The sequence below is a fragment of the Pithys albifrons genome, chromosome 17, assembly GCF_047495875.1.
Source record: "Pithys albifrons albifrons isolate INPA30051 chromosome 17, PitAlb_v1, whole genome shotgun sequence".
Lineage (NCBI taxonomy): Eukaryota > Metazoa > Chordata > Aves > Passeriformes > Thamnophilidae > Pithys > Pithys albifrons.
The window spans coordinates 11,045,271-11,064,225 of record NC_092474.1 but is presented as its reverse complement, the minus strand read 5'-3'; the positions used below and the strand labels follow the sequence as shown (position 1 = coordinate 11,064,225).

The 18,955-nt window shown below is 49.0% G+C and overlaps 1 protein-coding gene across 1 annotated transcript in view; it reads right to left on the bottom strand.

The window, feature by feature from the left end:
* PXN (paxillin) overlaps positions 1-18,955 on the bottom strand; it is a 45,834-nt gene that overhangs the window by 4,723 nt on the left and 22,156 nt on the right. The window contains exons 2-10 of the mRNA XM_071571965.1: positions 16,401-16,627; positions 15,795-15,910; positions 13,857-13,996; positions 13,314-13,515; positions 12,629-12,764; positions 2,491-2,661; positions 1,973-2,146; positions 1,360-1,441; positions 884-1,032 (exon numbers count right to left, since the gene is read on the bottom strand). Of these exons, the coding sequence (XP_071428066.1) occupies positions 884-1,032; positions 1,360-1,441; positions 1,973-2,146; positions 2,491-2,661; positions 12,629-12,764; positions 13,314-13,515; positions 13,857-13,996; positions 15,795-15,910; positions 16,401-16,627 (1,397 nt within the window). The remainder of the gene's footprint in view (positions 1-883; positions 1,033-1,359; positions 1,442-1,972; positions 2,147-2,490; positions 2,662-12,628; positions 12,765-13,313; positions 13,516-13,856; positions 13,997-15,794; positions 15,911-16,400; positions 16,628-18,955) is intronic.

Here is an 18,955-nt window from a genome sequence, read left to right as displayed (position 1 = left end):
GACTTTACTAATGCTGACAATTAGTTCAATAAACAGTCTCTTCCCTCAGTCAGTGGAACAGCTGAAAAGTTTGCTCTGATTTAGGAAAAACAGGAAGACAATCACATCTAGTGTCCTGGAAGACATCCATGCTGGCCCTGCTAATTCAGGCAGTGTGGCAGCAGGGGGAAAGGAAAGCAGCCTGATAGTGTCTCAGTTTCTGCCCAAAAAGGCACAGCTTCTGCCTCCACCCTCTGCACACCACTGCAGGAGCCACAGACAGTCCCAACAGCACAGTCACAGTCAGCGCTGAGCATCACACCAGGAATCAGCAGCTTGTGGTTCTGGCTGCCTGATCAGGTTTCTGTCCTTCTTTCTCACTATAGGAAACACTGGCTGATTGGGTTCATCTCTTGGGGCCTTTAAGAGTTAATATTTGCAATGCTCTCTGAAAGAGTGCCAAGCATTTAATCTGCAGTATTCCTGTTTATTGTGCCTGTTGTAAGGAGCCTGCCACTATTTCACTGTTTTCTATGTTTGTCTGAACAAGGTCAGTCTCATTAGTTTACATTGTCAGATGGACCATGGGAGGAAGATCCTCAAAATCTGATCGCTGAGGCAAGTGCTCAGAGAGAAGCTTAGCTTATAATTATTTAAAGGTCACAGAACTTGTCTCTGTTTATCTGTGAGCTGCTGCAGAAGCCCATAACTGCAGCTGGGAGCAGAAAGAGAAAGGCAACTCAAAAGTTCAGTGTAAACAGGCAGAGGAACAAGAAGGTGTTTGGCTGCTGACATGTTTTTATCTCGTGGGAGTGGCTGCCCTTCACTACCCCAGAGACACCTTTTCCAGATGCCTGCAGGGTGGAAAAGAGAGGGGTCACACAAAGGGCCTTGGATTTCTTACCCGACAGACAAAGCACTCAGGATGCCACAGGGTGTTCAAGGCAGAGATGTAGTTTTCCAGGATGGCCCGGGCACAGCCTCCACACTTGGGAGCAAACATATCAAAGTAGTCCTTGCGGCAATAGGCTTTGCCATCCTTCTCATGAAATCCTGCCAAAGGAGAGGACAGAAGGGATCAGCTCCTGATCCTCACCTGTGGCCACAGAAGCTGTGCAGGGTAACCCCTGTGGGTGGGATCATCCTTCCCCCTGCTAACACACACAGCAGGTTCCTTGCTCTGTTCCCCTCCCATCCCAGCATATGCACTCCTCTCTGAGGAGGAGAGGATTACTGGTAGCATCTTCCCCCATAAACAGCTACAGCCTTTCAAACTCCAGTAGTTCCCCTGTCCCCTCAGACTGTCCCCAGTAGCAGCTCTGCCTTACACCCTTGTCTGCAGTGTAGGGAGATTGTTTCTCTTGCATAAACCAGCAGTACCTTCAGGTCCAAAGAAAGCTCCACACTGGGCACAGAAGAAGTGTTCAGGGTGCCATGTCCTGTCCAGAGCCGTCACCACTTTCTGTTCAGAAGAAGAGATAAAGTACAAGTCATTTAAATGATGGTTTCAGCTTGGAGGTAAGGCGGACTTGGAGGGAGGGGAGAACACATTAATGCTGGTGCTGACAAGAGCAAGCATTAAAATAGACTGTCCTTTAGAGAGCTGAGTCGATTCACCCCTGCCTCTGGCTCGGTCAGGCTTTCCCCACAGCACACTTTTTTTACCCTAAAAGGCTCTTAGGCAGTGGCTCCTCCCTTACACAGGGCCCTGTGCAGCCCTCAGGACTAGCACTGGTGCCTGTTCCCACAGGCTACCAACACACAAATGCTGAGGAGTCGATGTGGGTTCTGAAGGAGCTTCAATAAAGGTAAGAGGAACTAACTCCTCTCACTAGTGTAAGAATTTGACTGGGCCACATTGCTTCCCTTTCAAAGCAAGGACAAAGGCAATACAGAAATCCCAAAGCAAAATTTTCTACCCACGACACATGGGTGAAATAACCCCCAGGCCTGCAGCACCTTGCCAGCACCCTGAACCCCCCACGGAACTCACATCCAGGATGGGCCCATTGCAGTAGTAGCAGCGAGGGGAGAAGAGGTTGTGATAGTCCTTCTCGCAGTAGGGCTGCCCATCCCGCTCAAAGAAATTGCGAGACCCGATCTCCTCCTGGCAGTGGGTGCAGACGAAGTGCTCAGGGTGCCAGGTCTTCCCCATGGCTGTAACTACCTGTTGGGAAGATAAATTATGAAGAACAACTCTATCTCCCTCTCCCTTAGACCACATGACAAGATACCAGCTGGAGATCAGCAAGAATGACAAGTTCTACTACTCAAGTGAGCCCTGGACTGGGGTAGCATGAAAACTGAATTACCTATCATCTCAGGAGAGGGCAGTCCCTCAGGGGCAGGGTAGAGGTCACTGGAGGAGCTTACAGCGTACCTAGCCAGTGGATAAATAGAGTACTTCAGTTTCTCCAGCATCTCCAGTCTATCCAGCCTCACGAAACAGCCCTCCCCATTACTCCCAGCTGCAGCCCAAGGTTCAGCAATGAGACAGCACCTTCCACTCACCTGCCCAGCAATCGGCTTCTTGCAGGCTCCGCAGACACCTTTGGCAACTGTAGCTACACCCAGTTTGTTCAGGTCAGACTGGAGACTTCCCAGCATGGTGTCCAGCTGACTGCCAGGCTTGGAGGCTGTGGATGGAGGGGAGCCGCTCCCAGCCTTCCCCTGCGCCATGAACTGCAGGGAAGAGAAAACAAAAGACTGTGAGTGCTGCTGTGCTTACCAGGTGAATGCCTGCTGTTGCTGCCAGTGGCTCTTCTGCAGAGACAGGAGGTTGCCAGGAGCCAGCTACGCTCTCTGAAGAAGACAGTGAGAGCCAGGATCGAGTACACACATATTCTGCCCATGCAGAGACATGCAGAGACCTTGGGATGTGTTAACAGCAGAGCTGTGCACTGGGGACTGGATTTTCCTTCACTGCACATACAGCACAAGTCACCAGCACATCCCAGGCAGTCAGAACAGTACTCTCTAAGCCTCTGCCAAAAATCTCCCTTTACCTCATCAGTTCCTGGCCAGCTGACAAGGCAGACGCCATCCAGAGGGCCCCTTCCCCTTGACCTCTCTCCATTCCTCTGCTGTTGCTCTCAGTTCTGCCTCCTCTGATACAGATGCTCTTCTCACCTCCCTTTCAGCTAGAGAATCTTCTCCCTTTGCACCACCTTCTGCATATCTGTTTGTCAAGTCCCCTTGGCCCCTCAGGTGGCTCTCAGCCCATGCCTGAGCTAAGCAAGTGGAAGCAGGAAGGAAATTACTCCCTTCCAGTTGCCTGCTGTTTACCTACAGAGAGGGCAGTGCATCCCCAGCAGACAGGGCTGCCACGTCTATTGTCAGACCTGGAAGTGCAGGGGAGCAGGAAGGGGAGTCAGGTATTTGTCTGGCCTTTTCTGAAACTCACACCACCACAGCACACAAGGCTTGGAAAGGCTTCCCAGAGGAGAGGGACAAATGTTTTACTAAGGTTCACAACTTAAAAACAAAGCGTATGTTCTCCTTGGCCATCACAGCTGACTTTGCAGACAAACCACAATAAGGAAACGGAGATGATTTTAGCTGACTTCACACTGCCACAGCTACTGTCAGATTTAGAGAAACCCAAAGAAGTCCCTCCTTGAGATGCTGGTCTGGAACATGTTTTCTTTTACCAAGAGAATAGATTAAGACAGACATAAAACTTGTGAACAGCCGACCACTGTGCTGCCAGGACAGCCAGAGGACCAGGGACATGCTGAAATGCTCAGAGCTTTGGTAGTATGTGCCCTTCCAGCCACAGGAGGAGCTCTATTCCCTGTCCTGCAGCTGCTTGTCCCTGCAGTTGACTGGTTTACTCCATGACAAATCCTGGTTTCTGCTCATTTGTATAAAAATTCTCATGGCATACATAAATTTAGCTTTTTTTACACATGCTCCTCACATGCACCACGATTCCCAGTGGAGCCCAACACACAGCTTTTCCCTTCCTCTCTCCTCCCAGCTACCTCATAACTTGCAACCTCTCCCAGGCCAGCAGCACAAACAGCCCCATCACAGCCCAGTGTCCTGAGCCTCTGCCACACAGCAGACATTTGCTACCCAACTGCTACAGTGACTGTCTCCAAAGCACAGCACTGCAAGGAGACAACAGGCCTTTGGAGACAAAGACCATCCGGAGCCCCAGGACAAAGCCGGGGCTTCCTGCACAGCACAGCAGGAGGAAAAGGACTGCACTGTGTTGAGAGATCTCTGAACAGGGGCTTGGGGCCACCAGGCAGGGCAGGAACACATGCCACACACAGGTGACAAATTCCATCCAAAGAGAAAGCAGATGAGATGAATTCAATCTGTAGCAACAGAAACTTCACCCTCGGCTGTAGGGCCCACATGCCCCTGCCAACCACAGCTGACCCCAGCGCAGGCACAACCAGCTGTGCACACCTCAATTTCCACCTGGCCTGGAGAGCCACCCTCTGTGACAGCTCACAGATGTGCCCACACCTGAAGGACGTTTGTTTCCACCTCCTGCACACAATGCCTTCAGTTTACAGGGGACACTCAGCACAGCATCCACTAAATTCATCATGCAAAGGCCCTTCCAGTCCCACCCTTCACCCATGAGATCTGCCATCACTCCAGTTCAGCGAGGAGCTCCACGAGCAGCAAACCATGCACTACAGGCTATTATCCACATTAATGGCTCTGGGAGCTCCAGGAGCAGATCCCAGCACACACTGACCAGAAGAGACACCATGCTGAGGAAACAAAAGGAGGTCCTGCCTTGTCAGGGGGGCCCAGGGGTGCAGGAGCAGCCAGCAGATTGGCACTGGGGATGAGGGGAGGAGCAGAGGTCACCTGGAAAGTACAACAGTTCAAGATGCAGAAGGGTGTCCTTGCTCACTGCTTGAGAGCTGCCTGTACACTCTGCAATGCTTATACATAGTGACTCCCCACCACCACAGAACTACAGCCCTTCCCTGACAGAAGGTGCAGAGCACAGAGCCATCTCCTCCCCAAATCCACTCACACTGCAGACACCTGTCTGAACAGGCAAACACAGGGAGGACTGTTGATCTGCTCCTTCCAGCCTGGAGACTGTGCCGTCTTTTACTCCCCCAACTTCAGGAGAGATTATGGCAGGGAGAGCTGCAGGTTGTGTTTCAGAGTTACCTTCTTAATCTCAGAGGGAAACAGAGTCCCTGCTGCACAACGTGACTGTCGGGACAGACGTGACCCACAAGCCCAGCAGCCACTGCACAGACACGTACTTTGCAATGCTACAGCTGGGATTAGATACTGTCCATGAGTCCTCCCTTCTATCCAGCAGCTCATACCAGCCCTTACCTGAACACTGTATCTATTGAGCTATCAAGCTACAAGCAGTAGTTGGATTGGAAAACACTGCTAAAAACACAAACCAGAGAAGAGAAGCCAGTCTGAATTTCTGGGAAGAAAGCTTCATCTTCAGTCTGACAGCCAACAGAAACAACTGTCTTGGTACTCGGGGTCCAGGTCTGGGGAGCACAGGAATGTCTGGGATCCTCAGAAGGAGGGGTGCCCATGACAGAAACCTCATGATAATCATCATCAGAAGTTTCCCACTGGAAGAGAGGCTGGGGAGCCAAACTGAAGGAAGAGGAAGAGACTGGACTAGGAGCTGGGGTAGATGGCACATGAGAAGGCTGAGGTGAAAGTGGGAGGAGAGGTCCAGGGCCAGAGACAGGAGAGGGAGCAGCATTAGCAGGGACTGTCTTTGCAGTGTCTTTAGAAGGCTGGAGCTGGGAAGAGGCTGAAACAGAGACTGTCCTCCTTGGGAGGAGCGGGGATTCTGGAGGAAAAACCACCTAGAAAGACACGGAGGAAGAAGAAAGGTGAATAAAACCAAAGAAGAACCAAAAATCACTTCCTGCAACAGGAAGGATGGCTGTTACCAGTATGTTTATCTAAAGCAGAAAAGCAGCAAGAAAGAAAAGGGCACTGGAAAATGTGCTGCTCTGTGAGCTCAAGGAGAGCATCATCTTACCCCCAGAATGTCCTGCACAGGTACAGCACTGGGCAAACAAAGTCCCCCTCTATGACAGGCTTCCCAGGGTGGTTTTAAAAATAATCCCCACGTGGCCACTGGACATGTGGAGAGCAGCAGACTGCATTAACAGATACCATCACTATCACCAGCTCCCTCAGATCCCACTCTAATTCTTAAACATCCAGAACTAGAACCACATGCTGTTTCCCTTCTCAGGGCAGAGAAGGATGAACAGAAATAGTCCTTAATTTCATGTTGCTTAGGACACTCAGAAACTTAATCTGCACCTCCACACCATGCTCTCTGGACAGAGGGACATGCTGGGATGTGCCAACACATGTCCCTGCTTTCTACCTTCTCTACTTGCTGTCCACCACTCTGCTCTTCCCCCCGGGGCCTGGCAGTGACAATGACCCCCTCTGTCAGCCAGGCATCCTGGCCTTGCCACTCCTCCTGCTCCTGCTCAGCGATGCCCAGTCTGTCCTGCAGCTCTTCAACCAGGCGATCCTGGGCCTCAGTCTTGTGGAACATGGCAGGACCCAGTTTACGCCTTGGAGAGGGGTCCCGAGACATGGGATGCACATTCGCAGTCTCTTTCGTCCTCTTGATTAAAGATTTAATCTAAAGGACAAAGGTGACAGTATCAGCAGAGAGGAGCAATGTCACAGCAAGCCCCAAGATGCAACAGCACAAACTCAAAGACATTAGTGACAATTGTGAGCAGGAAGAGTGATGACATTTACTCCACAATGCCAAAATTCCTTTGGCACAGCCCAGAACAGTGACTCAGTGCAAGGAAAAATCCTGTAAGGATAATCACAGCAGCCAAAAATAACTGTCTAGAAAAGGAAGGGAAAGATTAACTAGAAGAAAGCCAAGATAGGAGGTGCAGCTTGACCATTACAGAAACCTCAGCATCACAAGGGCACAGAGTCGGCTCTTTGTGTTTGCCCTTGACAGGCACAAGGCTCCTGGTCAGAGATGTCTGGGGCACAAAGTGCATTTCCAGCATGAGAAGGAACGCCAGAAGCTCCAGTAATGAGACCTAAAAAGGCAAGCAGAGCTGCCATCCCAACCAGACACATTCTCCAATGCCATGAAACAGCCCTTTCAAATTTTCAGAAGTCTGTGAGGACTGAGCCTTACCCTTTCCTCGGGAATAAAAGTCCATTTCATGAGGAAACCCATAACAAGTGCCATGTTCTGTGCTGCTGAGCCACATGCAGGAGAGACAGCAAGATAAAGCCAAGGGTTCCAAAGCTCCATGCCATGCAGCTGCAGTGACCCTGCTCAGAGCTCCATGCTGTTAGTGTGGGTGAGGCTGGGCACACTCACTGCACACACACATACAAGGTTAGTGTGCTTGCACAACAGTCCTAGCTGGGACTCATCCTACTCCTACATTCACTCAGTGCCTGCCTGGCCTGATGCAGAAATCCTCTCAATGGGTGGTTTGGAGACACATGGCAGATCCCATTCAGCTTTCCAGACGTTTTCAGGAGATTCTGAAGTGACTGCAGAGCTTCTGAAATGCTCATTTTCCTGGTCTCCTCTGGCTTTGTTCCTGTGAGCAGTACCTGCCTTCCTAGGAGTCCTCTCCCTGCCCTGTCTCTTCTTGCCCAGATCAGGATCCTCACCTGCCTTGGTTTCATGTGGCACTTCAGCCTTTACCTCCTGTCCTTGCTCCACTACAAAGCCCAACTGGTTTTTAGTGTCTGGGAAGACATCCCACCGATCCAGGGCAACAACAGGAGGTTCGTAAACAGAATCCAGAACGCTCTCCTTCTTTGCATGCACCTCTGGGACATGTGCAGGCAGCTCCAGGGCCCACAGCTCATCTAAAGCTGTTTCCACACTTCTGCCCTGGGAGGAAAGGGCTGACTTGTTCCTGAATGCTCCCTGCTGATCCTGCTCTTTTGGTACCTGCCCCTTCCCCTGACCATTTAAAGCATTTGAAATGGGTACACTTGAGATTTTGGGGTCAGTTCTCTGCTCCTTCTCCTCCATCTCTTTTGCCAAATCACACCCCAGGCCTTGTGCCTCCCCATCAGCAGGTTTGCAGAGAAGCTCCACTCTGGAAGCTGGCACAGCCTGGGAAGTGTTTCTGGAAAAGTCAGGCCTTCTGCTCAGCTGAGCCAAACTTGCAGAATTCACCTGCTCCCCACAAGCAGGATGACCAGAAGAGCTCCGTGGTGGGGGCAGAGGTGGAGGGGCAGAAAGACGCCCTGGAAGGGGCAGAACTGCAGCGCCACTGCCTCCCTCAGCACAGAGGTCTGCTGAGGGGGCACACGTTGGCACCATCCAGTCCCCACTGTGGGCAGCAGAAGGGTGTCTGGAATGAGGCAGCACTGCTAAACTGTGAGGGGTGTTGCTGGAGTCTGCATTTGCTGAGTTGGGAACCAGTTCTAGGGAGGGTTCAGAAACCAGAGACATAGTCTGCAAAAAGGAGACAGAGGAATAAGGAAAGAGATAAAGACAGGTAAGGAGAAGGAAAATAAGGCAATGAATTAAGCATTATAACAACTGATTTCCAAATCAAAAAGCCATGTTGATCCAAAGCCTTACTTCCAAGAGTAAGGAAAGAAAATGAGATATCAAAGAGCAGAACCAGGATGACATTGTAGTGATCTTCACATGAGTTCTGCAGCCTCCTACAGTGCCTTTTCCCGTGCCTCCTCCTGAGTGACAGCTCACATGTTCACCTGCACCTGTGACAGGGGCATGTCACAGCCACTGGGAAGCCAGACACAAACCCAGGAATGTCTAGACTGTGAGTAAAGGTCACTTTTGTAACTTACTAACAGTCAGACATGTAAATTTTATATTTCAAAGCTGAAAAAATGCAATCAATGAATAGAACAAAGCATGACGTTTTCTTCTTGATACACTAATAAAATGCTCCAGTTGGCTGAGCTCATGGCAGTGAAAACAAAGCTTCAGGGCATTGACAGCAAGAGCAGATGACACGGGCTTTGTTCTGTTCACATCACTAATCTCACCTTGGACGTGGCACACACTGAATCTCTATGAGTCTGTCAGTCACTCCATGCCCTTGTAAGCATTGCTTAGGTGGCAGATTAACATCTTTCCCTTAGGCCAAAGTCTCCACATAGACATTTTAATAAAATCAGCATTCATTTTGATCCAAAATACACTCCAAGAAAAGCAACTAATGCAGAGGGTTTGGTTCTCTTTGACTTACAGGGTCTTTTGAAAACAAAAGATCACAGGTCCCTCTTTTCCCAGTTCCAGTGGCTCCTGGCTAAACTCTAGGAAACAAACTGGTATTACCCCTTCTTAAAAAGGGACTATCAGAACAGTGGCTTGGACAAGCTCACACAGCAAATCAACTTAAGACCAACACTGAACCTTCTCACTTTTAAAAATGTATCCACAAAGGACTTCCCAATCCAAGAGCTATCACGACCTGCTGTGATTCCTAGTCATCTCTTCCAAAGAAGCCTCAAGCAGTCAGACCCTTATGCTGTCAGGTACCAGGGCACACAACTTCCCAAGCCCCATGTGTGGGATCTCAGTCTCTACTTACCTTTCTGAGACACTTATCATCAATAAATGGATAAAATTAACCAGAACATGCACAAAACCTGTTGGTAGATGAAGAGTCATGACCTTGAGCTGACCTGAGGTGCTGCCATCCCGAGGGGCCAGGAACTGGCACACACACACACAGACCACAAACTCTGGCAAAGTCACACTGCTCAGAAAGGAAAGAGCAAGAGGAGACCGACATTCCTGACAGTTTGCTCTTCTCCCTGAGTAGCACAGCAAGGCCCACAGCCACAGCAGGGAGGGGAAGGACTAGTAAGTACATTCAGTAAAAAAGAGGTAATCTCCCAATATTGTCCTCTCCCTGTATTCTGCCTAAGCTGGATGCACCTGTAAAAGTAACCTGGTTTGATGCTGTGGTTCACAGCCTCCACACCTCCTAACAGAGTCAGTAATTTTCAAGGCACGACTAACATTTGGCCCAGAAGTCAGTATTTCCAACATATTCAACCCATAGTAGCTCCAAAAGGAAGAGCACTGGGTAAGCACCCAGCAGAACCAGCACAGTTAACCACCAGCATCCAGCTATGCAGTCAGCAGGCATCACATTACACAGAAATGGCAGAGGGTGAAAAAACAACTGCATTAAGTAATCTCAGTGCCTGCTGACTGATGAGCTAAATAACTAAAATCAAATGGACTCTGTAAGCAGAGAATGAGCAACTCATTAAAGGAAGCAAAGATGATAAAAGGGTGATGCATCAGCCCAAAACTGCACCTTTCATCCTGGAGTAGCAGGGAAACCAAGCACCAGCCCCCTCCACTCCTCCCAACCCCACCTATTGCAACTGCCAGTTGTACCAGCTACAAACTCCAACTAATCACACACCATACTTGGGTTTTCTGTCCTATTTCCTGCAACCACACACAGGTCTGGTACTCAAACAGTAGCCTTTCATCTTTCACCTTTGCAAAGACTCCACTTCTCTCCCTTATATTCTGACACTGGCACAGACCAGAATACATTTTTACAGACACCTGACACCACTGGCTGGCACAAACAAAGCAGGTATAAACAAACAAAAAAGGACTGAAGGGAAAATGAAGCAACCTGGAGGACAGGGAAAAAAGGAAAATAACTTAAAAACAGTCAATGACATCCTTAACAAAAGGAAAATGATCACAGAAATCATGTTATCTGTGCTCCAGGAAGAATGTTTAGACACAGATGATGTCAATGTCTCACAAAAATACTGCTGCTGTGTTTGTAAAGGCCTAAATCTTAAAATCTTGCTGCATTTCAGTTTGGTCTCAGAGGCCAACAGAAACTAAGCCAGGGAGACAGGCAGTATTACAGAAAGCAGCTCGTCTCTGTCACACAGGTTTTACTGGAGATTTGAGACTAAAAAGTATTGGAACATTTAAAATGTCCTCTCCCTGTGTCTTGCCAGGAAAACCTGAACTGGGCAAGGTCACTCTCAGTTGCCAAGAGCTCACCTGGGAACAAAGGCTGGTGGCAGGAGCCACACCCTGAGCTTGTTTTCTGAGCCCTGATAAAGCAGCAGGGGCACGAGGCCACCCTGCTCAGCTCCCACAGCACATGAAGGGGCAGGCAGGGAGTGCCAGCAGCACAAGTGTGAATTCTCTCCAGCCTCACAACACTGCAGGGTTTCATCCAGGCTGAGCAGAGCTTGTGGATAACCTGCACTACACCCCAAGACCTAATATGGAATAAAAAAGCAACACTAAAGTGTCCGTATTTGCAATTGACTAAATACACACTACACTAAGTCTAGAGAAAACAGTGAGTAACTCCTGGATTCTCCCAACATTCAGTGCATGTGCCAGAAATGGCAGACTGAGTTCCATTCCAGCAAGCACAAGGCAGGCCAAGCCCCTCAGAGTGTGTGTGTTCACTGCTGGGCTCTGAACTCACACACTTGGTCACAACTTTGCAAACAGCAAAGCTCTCACTGAGTGTCCCCTCCACCTCTCCTCACAAAACATCTCAGCTCTGGCTGCCCCACCCAAAGGCATCTAAGAGAGGATGGAGTCCAGATCAGCCAAGAGACACCAAGTATCAGCAGAATCTTTTATATGAGAATAAGACAGAAAGTTAGGGACTTTCCTAGGATTAGAAAGCAGACAAGGCAGAAGGGCAAACCTAACAAGTATATCTAGTACATTTGCTTTCTCCACCTCTCTCAGAACAAATTCAAGTCAATAGTTCAGTAAGGTTGTAAGCAAAGCAGCTGAAAGTAGAAAGTGAGAGAGTGTTTTTCATTTTGGTATGATTATGGGTAAATGAAGTCTCATAAAAATAACCTCCACAGTTAATCACCTAGTGGAGGAATGGTAACATACCTATATGAATAAAGAACAACTTATCCAAGAACATCTGCCAAGTGCTTCATGTATCAAGAGGACCATGGGCAAGTCACTCCTGAGATTATGCTGTTATGGGCTTTTTATGTGCTACTTGTGACCAAAATAGCAGTTCTTTTCTAATACAATAATTTAATTTCCAAACATGATTTTGAATAGTTTTTGCCATCCCCTGCCCCCACAAGAGGCTCAAACTTTAATCCCATTTTGAGGTGAATAAGAGGTTTCATCTTAAGATAAAACCTTTGAAATCTCCAACTGTCTGATGCAAGGGCTTCAGTGCTCACACCACATGCCTGGAAAATCCTTCTTAGGGAAAACACATCAGGGTAAACACACTCCACAGAGGAGGGTCATCCCACAGAACAGAGGGGCCTGTTCTCTGTCAGCAAGCAGAGTGGTGTCCCATGCCCCCTCCTTCTCATTAAGTTTCAGCACAGCAAAATAATTCACTCTGTACTGAACAGTAACAAAGCTCATTATCTCTGGCAAACAGACAAACTGCAGAACTGAAGCAAAAACAGATCCCAGAACTGTCTTACCCTGCCAGTGATGAGAATTTATAGCAGTCAAGAAGACCTACAGCAGCACCCAGAAAGCACAAATTCACCACGGGAAGTTCCTCAGAGCAAGTGTGAGAGGTAAAGAGGGCACTCTGGAGACCAAACAAGGCCAGCAGATGTGGCAAACAGGCAGGAGAGGCCAGGGGTGGGGAGGGACAAGATGAAGTATTAAGTTGCCTTGACAGGGTACCTTGAAGTCAGAGAGAGATGCCATCAGCTCATCCAGTTCCCGAGTGGCTGAAGAAGCAGAGATCCGGGTCTGCTGCTGGCTGGCAGTCACCCTCTGGGGGCTGCTCACCTCGCCCTGGCTCACAGTGATCGCAGGCCTGGCCAGGGGAAAAAGGAAAAGGAAGTAAAAAGAGTGTGTTTATGCCTGGGAGGGCACTCCTAGACTGGAAGTCCCACTGTTCCCCTAAGAGAGCAGAGAATGAGGAGTGTCCTCAGCACAGCCCACCCTGGCCAGCCCTCCCCCAGCCCCAGCTTCCCCAACATGCAGACTCTGCCTCTCTGCCCAGGCTCATGTGTGCACACACACACCAGGCCCTGCCTCTCTGCCCAGGTGTGCACACACACACACACACACACACCACCCACTAAGAAACAGATGATGACCAAACACTCATTTTGTCAGACAGTGGGGGTATTTGTGGTCAGCTGAGTTTGAACAATCCACCTCTCCCACACACCTTGTGCATTTTTTTCATCCAGGAGTAGATAACAGAGCTCCAGCATCTTTATGCACCCACTTGACTTCAGACAAAGCCCATCTCCCACCCACTGCTGTCCTGCCGCAGCTGCCCCTGCACTGCAGTCAGCATTCCCACAGGAGCCTGTCCCACCCCACCCCAGCCTGCAACCAGCAGAACGTGACTCACACTGGGCTTGGCACGGAGCTCTCCAGCTCGTCCAGCAGGCTCTCCACGCTGGGACGCACATCCTCGATCCCACGGGCCCCATTCCGCTTCGGCTTTTCCTTTGTCGGGGGCGCAGCCTTCCCTCCCCCGGAGCTGCTGTTCTCAGGCACAACGTAGTGAGGTCCAGCCACGCTGGGCAGTGAGGGGCTTCTGCCAGTTTCATCTGAGCAAACAGGAGCAGAAAGAGCCCTTCAGATCCCCAGTTCCACACAGAGCTGCCAATCACAGGCAAGAACAGCAAATTGTCCGGAAATCTTGCGCACTATCCATCTTTGAGGACATTAAGAACCTAACAGTGCAAGGGCCTGAGCAATCTGATCTAACTTTGAAACTTTAGTTAGAGCCAGTTTTGAAACTGGCCTTGCTTTGAGCAGTGTGTATCAAACAAATCTTTGATCAAGGGCTGGGGGGATCTCCCTCAGGAAGGATGTTGGAAGTCAAAAACAGGTTACTATTCTGAGAATAAAACTATGCACTCCTATCAAATGTCTTGCTATTCCATACCTGCTGGGAAGCCACTGGCAGGAGTATGTTGAACAGCATTCAGTTCCAGAAGGAGTCTGTCAAGTTCTGAGAGGTTGCTGCCCAGAGAGGAGCTGGTCATCGTGGGAGATGGTTCCGCAGACTTCTGCTTGTTTGGGAAACTAAAGATAAAGGGAAATGTGAAACTTCTGTGTCCAGATACACCAGAAGGATGGAGGGCAACTCGGATTAGGTTCCCAAAGTTTACACATGTACTGTGCTCTTTTCAGGGTTATGCTTTTAGCTCTGGAGGAAGTAAGACATGTGCTTTGTGGTATGACTAAACACAGCCACTGCTTAGTCACATCTCCAGCTGTCAGTTACAAAAAAACAGCACTGATGGACAAGGCCTCTGATTTTAGGACTATGAGCTGCCCAGTCCTGCAGGAAAGAGTTAACTGTCTGTGGATCGAAATGCACAGAACTGCAGCAGAACCATTAGCTCACATACAGGAAAATGACTTGTTTCTGCTGACACCACACCAAGCAGCAAAATCCCCCTCCCTGCAGCGAGGGAATGCAGGGCTGGGACAGACTGGAGCAAGAGGCAAAGTACAAACCTCACACTATCAGCAAAAACTCCGAAGCCATCAGTTACTTGATAGCCTCTGGCAACACTCAAGGTCTCTCTTCAGGTCCTCAAAGCTTTAATTTGGGGGCCTCTAATCAATTTATAAGAAAGTAATCTGATGTACTTTCTATGGTGTTAAACACACAGGCATGTAAAAAACACTGGCTGTAATTACAGCTTAATCATATGTGGGTGATATCATTTACCACACAGAATTGCAGTGATTTCTATAGTATTTATAATAATTTATAGGAGTAACAGCCTTCCTCCCATTGCCAATGGCAGGGACATTTTTTTTGTCTTAGTTTTACAAAGGAAGGAATAACTTCTAATGCTCTGGTGGTTCTTATTTTATCAAAAAGATACTTTCCAAATCCAAAATGGGCACTTCTGCCTTGTGCACACGCACATTATCCTCAGAAATTTAATATCTAACAGGTTTAAGAACTCTGACACCTGTAACACCAGTGACAACTATAAATTCCAAAAGGTCACTTATTATCCTTCTCTTCATATTGAAAAATAAGAAATCCACAACTGCAATCTGAGGAGAACATACTTCATCCCAAACCAACACACCAGCTACAATTCACACCAGAACCAAGCTACGCCAGACCCTTGTACAGGGGGACTTATGGCTGTAATTATCTCCATTTTGCACTAATTGCATGCAGTCATCTGAAAAAATTACAATTACTGCCTCCATTGGGCCATCTCTGGCTAGGCCTGCCTCTACCCAGAATTAGTTCTGGTTGGAAGCAACTTCCTGCTCAGCAGAAAGAGCTGGCATGGTTAGAACCTGACACCAAAAAAGACCAGTCTCCACACTGTAAAAAGGTGCCCAGGATGAAGGTTTGACAGACTCCTCCTCACTCCTCAGTACGAGCAGTTGCCTTTGACACATAACAAGTTTATGCTCACAATCACCAACTGAGATGGAGATTGTAGGAAGTTCAAATTTACCTAAAAACTCAAGTCACTGCACATCCTGCCAGGCCACAGGTACTGAGTTCCCTGGGATAACTGACCCAAAAGAACTCCTAAAGAACTTCTGTGCTGCTTAACAGGGGAATGGATTTGTGACTTGTGTCTGGATCATATCCTTCACAACACAATCCAGATCCTGCCCTATCTGATGAATCCTTAACCTCTTGCAACTGAGCAAGCCAAAGGGCCCATCAGTGTTTGAAGTGAGTATGAAAGTTAAGGTGGTGTGTTACAATCAGAACTGACACAAGGCCACGTAACACACACAGAGAGCAGTGCTGGTTTCCACTTATAGAAGGCAGCTTGAGCCACAGCAGGCTCGAGTTGTGAGTCAGGCTTATCTCTTATCAGGGACCAGATACCTGTAGACGTGTTCCTCTTCACTGGCACGGGGAGAAGGAGAGCTGAGCCCGTCTTTAGGAACTGAGGCACTGGAGCTTTTGGCACTAGAGCTGTATATAGGAGACTGGGACTGAGGCTGTGGAAATGAGATTTGCATTGGAAACAGAGAATACAAAGCAAACATGTACACTACTGCATTGCAAACCCACACATGGATAGGGCAGAACAAAGCCCAGCAGAATTTAATAAAATCTACTCTTTAGTCAAGCCTTTATCAGATGAGCTACACCAGGAACAACTGTTCTCCACTTACTGCAGACTTGCCTATGAGTCGCAGCTCTGTGCTGGAAACCCCCATCTGCTTCCCACAGGCTGCAAGGCAGATGACTAACACTAATCTCATCACACCACCATTTTGTCAAATAATGATGATGGATTTCAAATTCTTTTTTGCCATTTGCTCCAACCAGTTAGTTCTAATAAAAACCCACACCTTCCCCCATTGTCCCACTCTGTTCTCAGCCAAACTCATCCTCACTTCTTCCTATTCTTCCTCTTTACTTTCTTGAGAGATACTGCACCCACAGAACAAGCATGCACCCTGCTACCCACACACGTGCACTTACTTGCTGGTGGGTGTATCTGGGTGTGTTGGGTTGCCACTGCTCTAGGGGGTCAATCACAGTTCCATTCAAGGCCTCATTGGAAGGTGGTGGGGGCACTGGAGGGGGCACAGCAATCTCCTGGTACGTGTGGTTTCCAGTTGGGTAGGAGTAAGGTGTTTCCTCTGTGAGAAACACTGGCCGCTTGGAGATATGGGAGGTGGTGGATTCCAGGTCTGCCAGTAAGGCGTCTGCAGGAAAGCAGAAACAAAAAACAACAACAGTAAAAGCCTGGACTACAGCTTTGTCTCTTTCTTCTCATTACAGGTATCTGTATCAGAAGGTTTTTGGGAAGAATTTTCAATTAAGGTAATCCACCAAATGCTCTGAAAAACATCTACTGCTGCCCAGGCATGAACGAGTTATGAAACTTCTACTACGAAGAAAACACCAAGATGTAAAAGAGCAGTCAGAAAAGCTGTGTCAGTCTCAGATTTTTGTCTTAACTGGAAAACCACCCAGCACAGGGATCCGTAGTCTCACTACACTCTGCAGAAGAGCAACCTCGGCAAAACCTGCCCGGAGATCATCTCGAAACAGGATATTGACACAGACTGATTACAGGCCCCACATCATCACGGAGTCATTTACTGTGGCCGCAGGCACTGCTTTCTGCAGGAAACGAGATCTCGGGAGGTGTTTTCTCCAGAGTCAAAGGTAGTGGAAGAAGCATGAAATGTTGAGACCAGTTCACTGGTGCAGCGGAAGTACATGTTTCACTTTTCCTAACAAAATCCCTCTTGGTACATCATACAAACAGTTAACTAGTTCCCAGAGGCTGCCAGGTAAACGCCATTTCTCCCCCTGGAAACAATTCTCAACTAGCTGGGCGGAGACTGCTCACAAATTCCTGAAGAGAAGGAAAACTTCCACCAGCTAAAACACTGTCAGTCATGCCAGGGAGAGGACCCACGTCACACAGTTTGCACCTCTCAGAAATCTTAAAGCAGAAAAACACTCGCCCTCAAAGACAAGGCATAAAAAGGCATTCCCAGCCTCCCAGACTGCTCCCTGCAAACTACACCCTCTGCCCATTCCGAATCCTGCCCTCCTCTGCGGTGACTCACTGCCAAATCCCAGCCCGTTGGACCTTCTGACCTGTGAGTCCACCCTGCAGAGCCCACTGCAGTCCCTGGTGGGGAACTCCAGCGAGCGCCCGCAGGTCTGTGCTGTGCTCACTTTCTAAAGAAAGCCTCTCCGGCTGCATTCCCAGCTTTCCACTGGGGCAGCAGCACGAGGGCACACCTCGTCCAGGCTGGCAGAGAGGAGTCGCTTCACCAGCGACATCAGCACTCTCCACTGTAGGAGCATCAGGACATACCTGGCAGGTCCTTTGGAGGTGTGGAATTCAGCCAGAAAACAGTAACACAACTTCAGCAGGATGAGGAGGGGAGGCTCCCTGAAAACCCCGGGATGTCACTCCCCTGCCCTCAGACAGGCTCAGCACGATCTCCTGCACACAGCAGGTACTCGGCCCTCAGGTTTGGGGTGTGAGGGCTCATCCTGAGCGTGCCCATCCTGCAGTGTCCCCCATCAGGGTCAAAAGGAGCTGGAGTTATCTGGTGGCACCAGAATAGCAACCGAGCAACTGCTCGCCCTACTGGCTGCCCACGGCTCCCAGGGCAGCACCTGCCAGCCCTGAGCCACCCCCTGAGCACAGCAGACCCAGCAGCCAGGGCACTGTGCAAGCCTTCCAGAAAATGCATTAAAAGATGACAGTATTATTGCGTTACAAGATGAAGAAGGTGCTGCTTTTATATTCACTCTTCCAAACCCCAAAGCTGCACAAAATAAGAGGTCCTGCACCCAGAGAACAGAATACAGACATTAACAAATTAAATACTGCATTAAATTAGTTCTATACACCTTTCATTTAGTTAAAAAGGTGCTCCAAACCATTTAAGTCACAGGGATCTTCCTAGAGGGGCCAAAATACCCCAGAGTCAGATTCTCTGAAGGGACACAAGCATTCTGCAGCTGGAAGAAAATGAACTGAATCTTCTTTTTAAGCAAAAGAACAGCTGGTGGATTCCAGAGTGAAAGGCACATACCTCCAGGGAACTGCCGATGAGCTGCAATTCCTACAGTCAGGCAGGTCCTGTGACTGGAGGTTTCATGCACACAACCTCCCAGAGAAGTGCTGGCCCAGAAGGAGTGGTTTTTGCTTCTCCCCTCCAATGACAAAGGCAAATCAAAATCCACCAGGAAGTGAAAATCCCGTGAAGGTGTTGGGCTCCTCCAGCCCTGCAGAGGGGACCCAAACCATTTTTCCACCCTCCAGCTCTCGGTGCAGGACAGGCAGCTGTAACTATCTCGTCACGAAATTCCCCTGTTCGGCTCAGCGCTGTGCTCGATGATTCGCCGCACAGAATCCGCTGCCCTTTGCTAATGGCACGGAGTGAGCTCGGCTACACGGACCCCTTTACTTTACAAGTCTGCGGTAAGAGAGGTCTGGAAATACCAGGAGCGCTCAGCCCCACGGCTGCGAAGGAGTTAAGATTAATGATTAACTTTCCCCA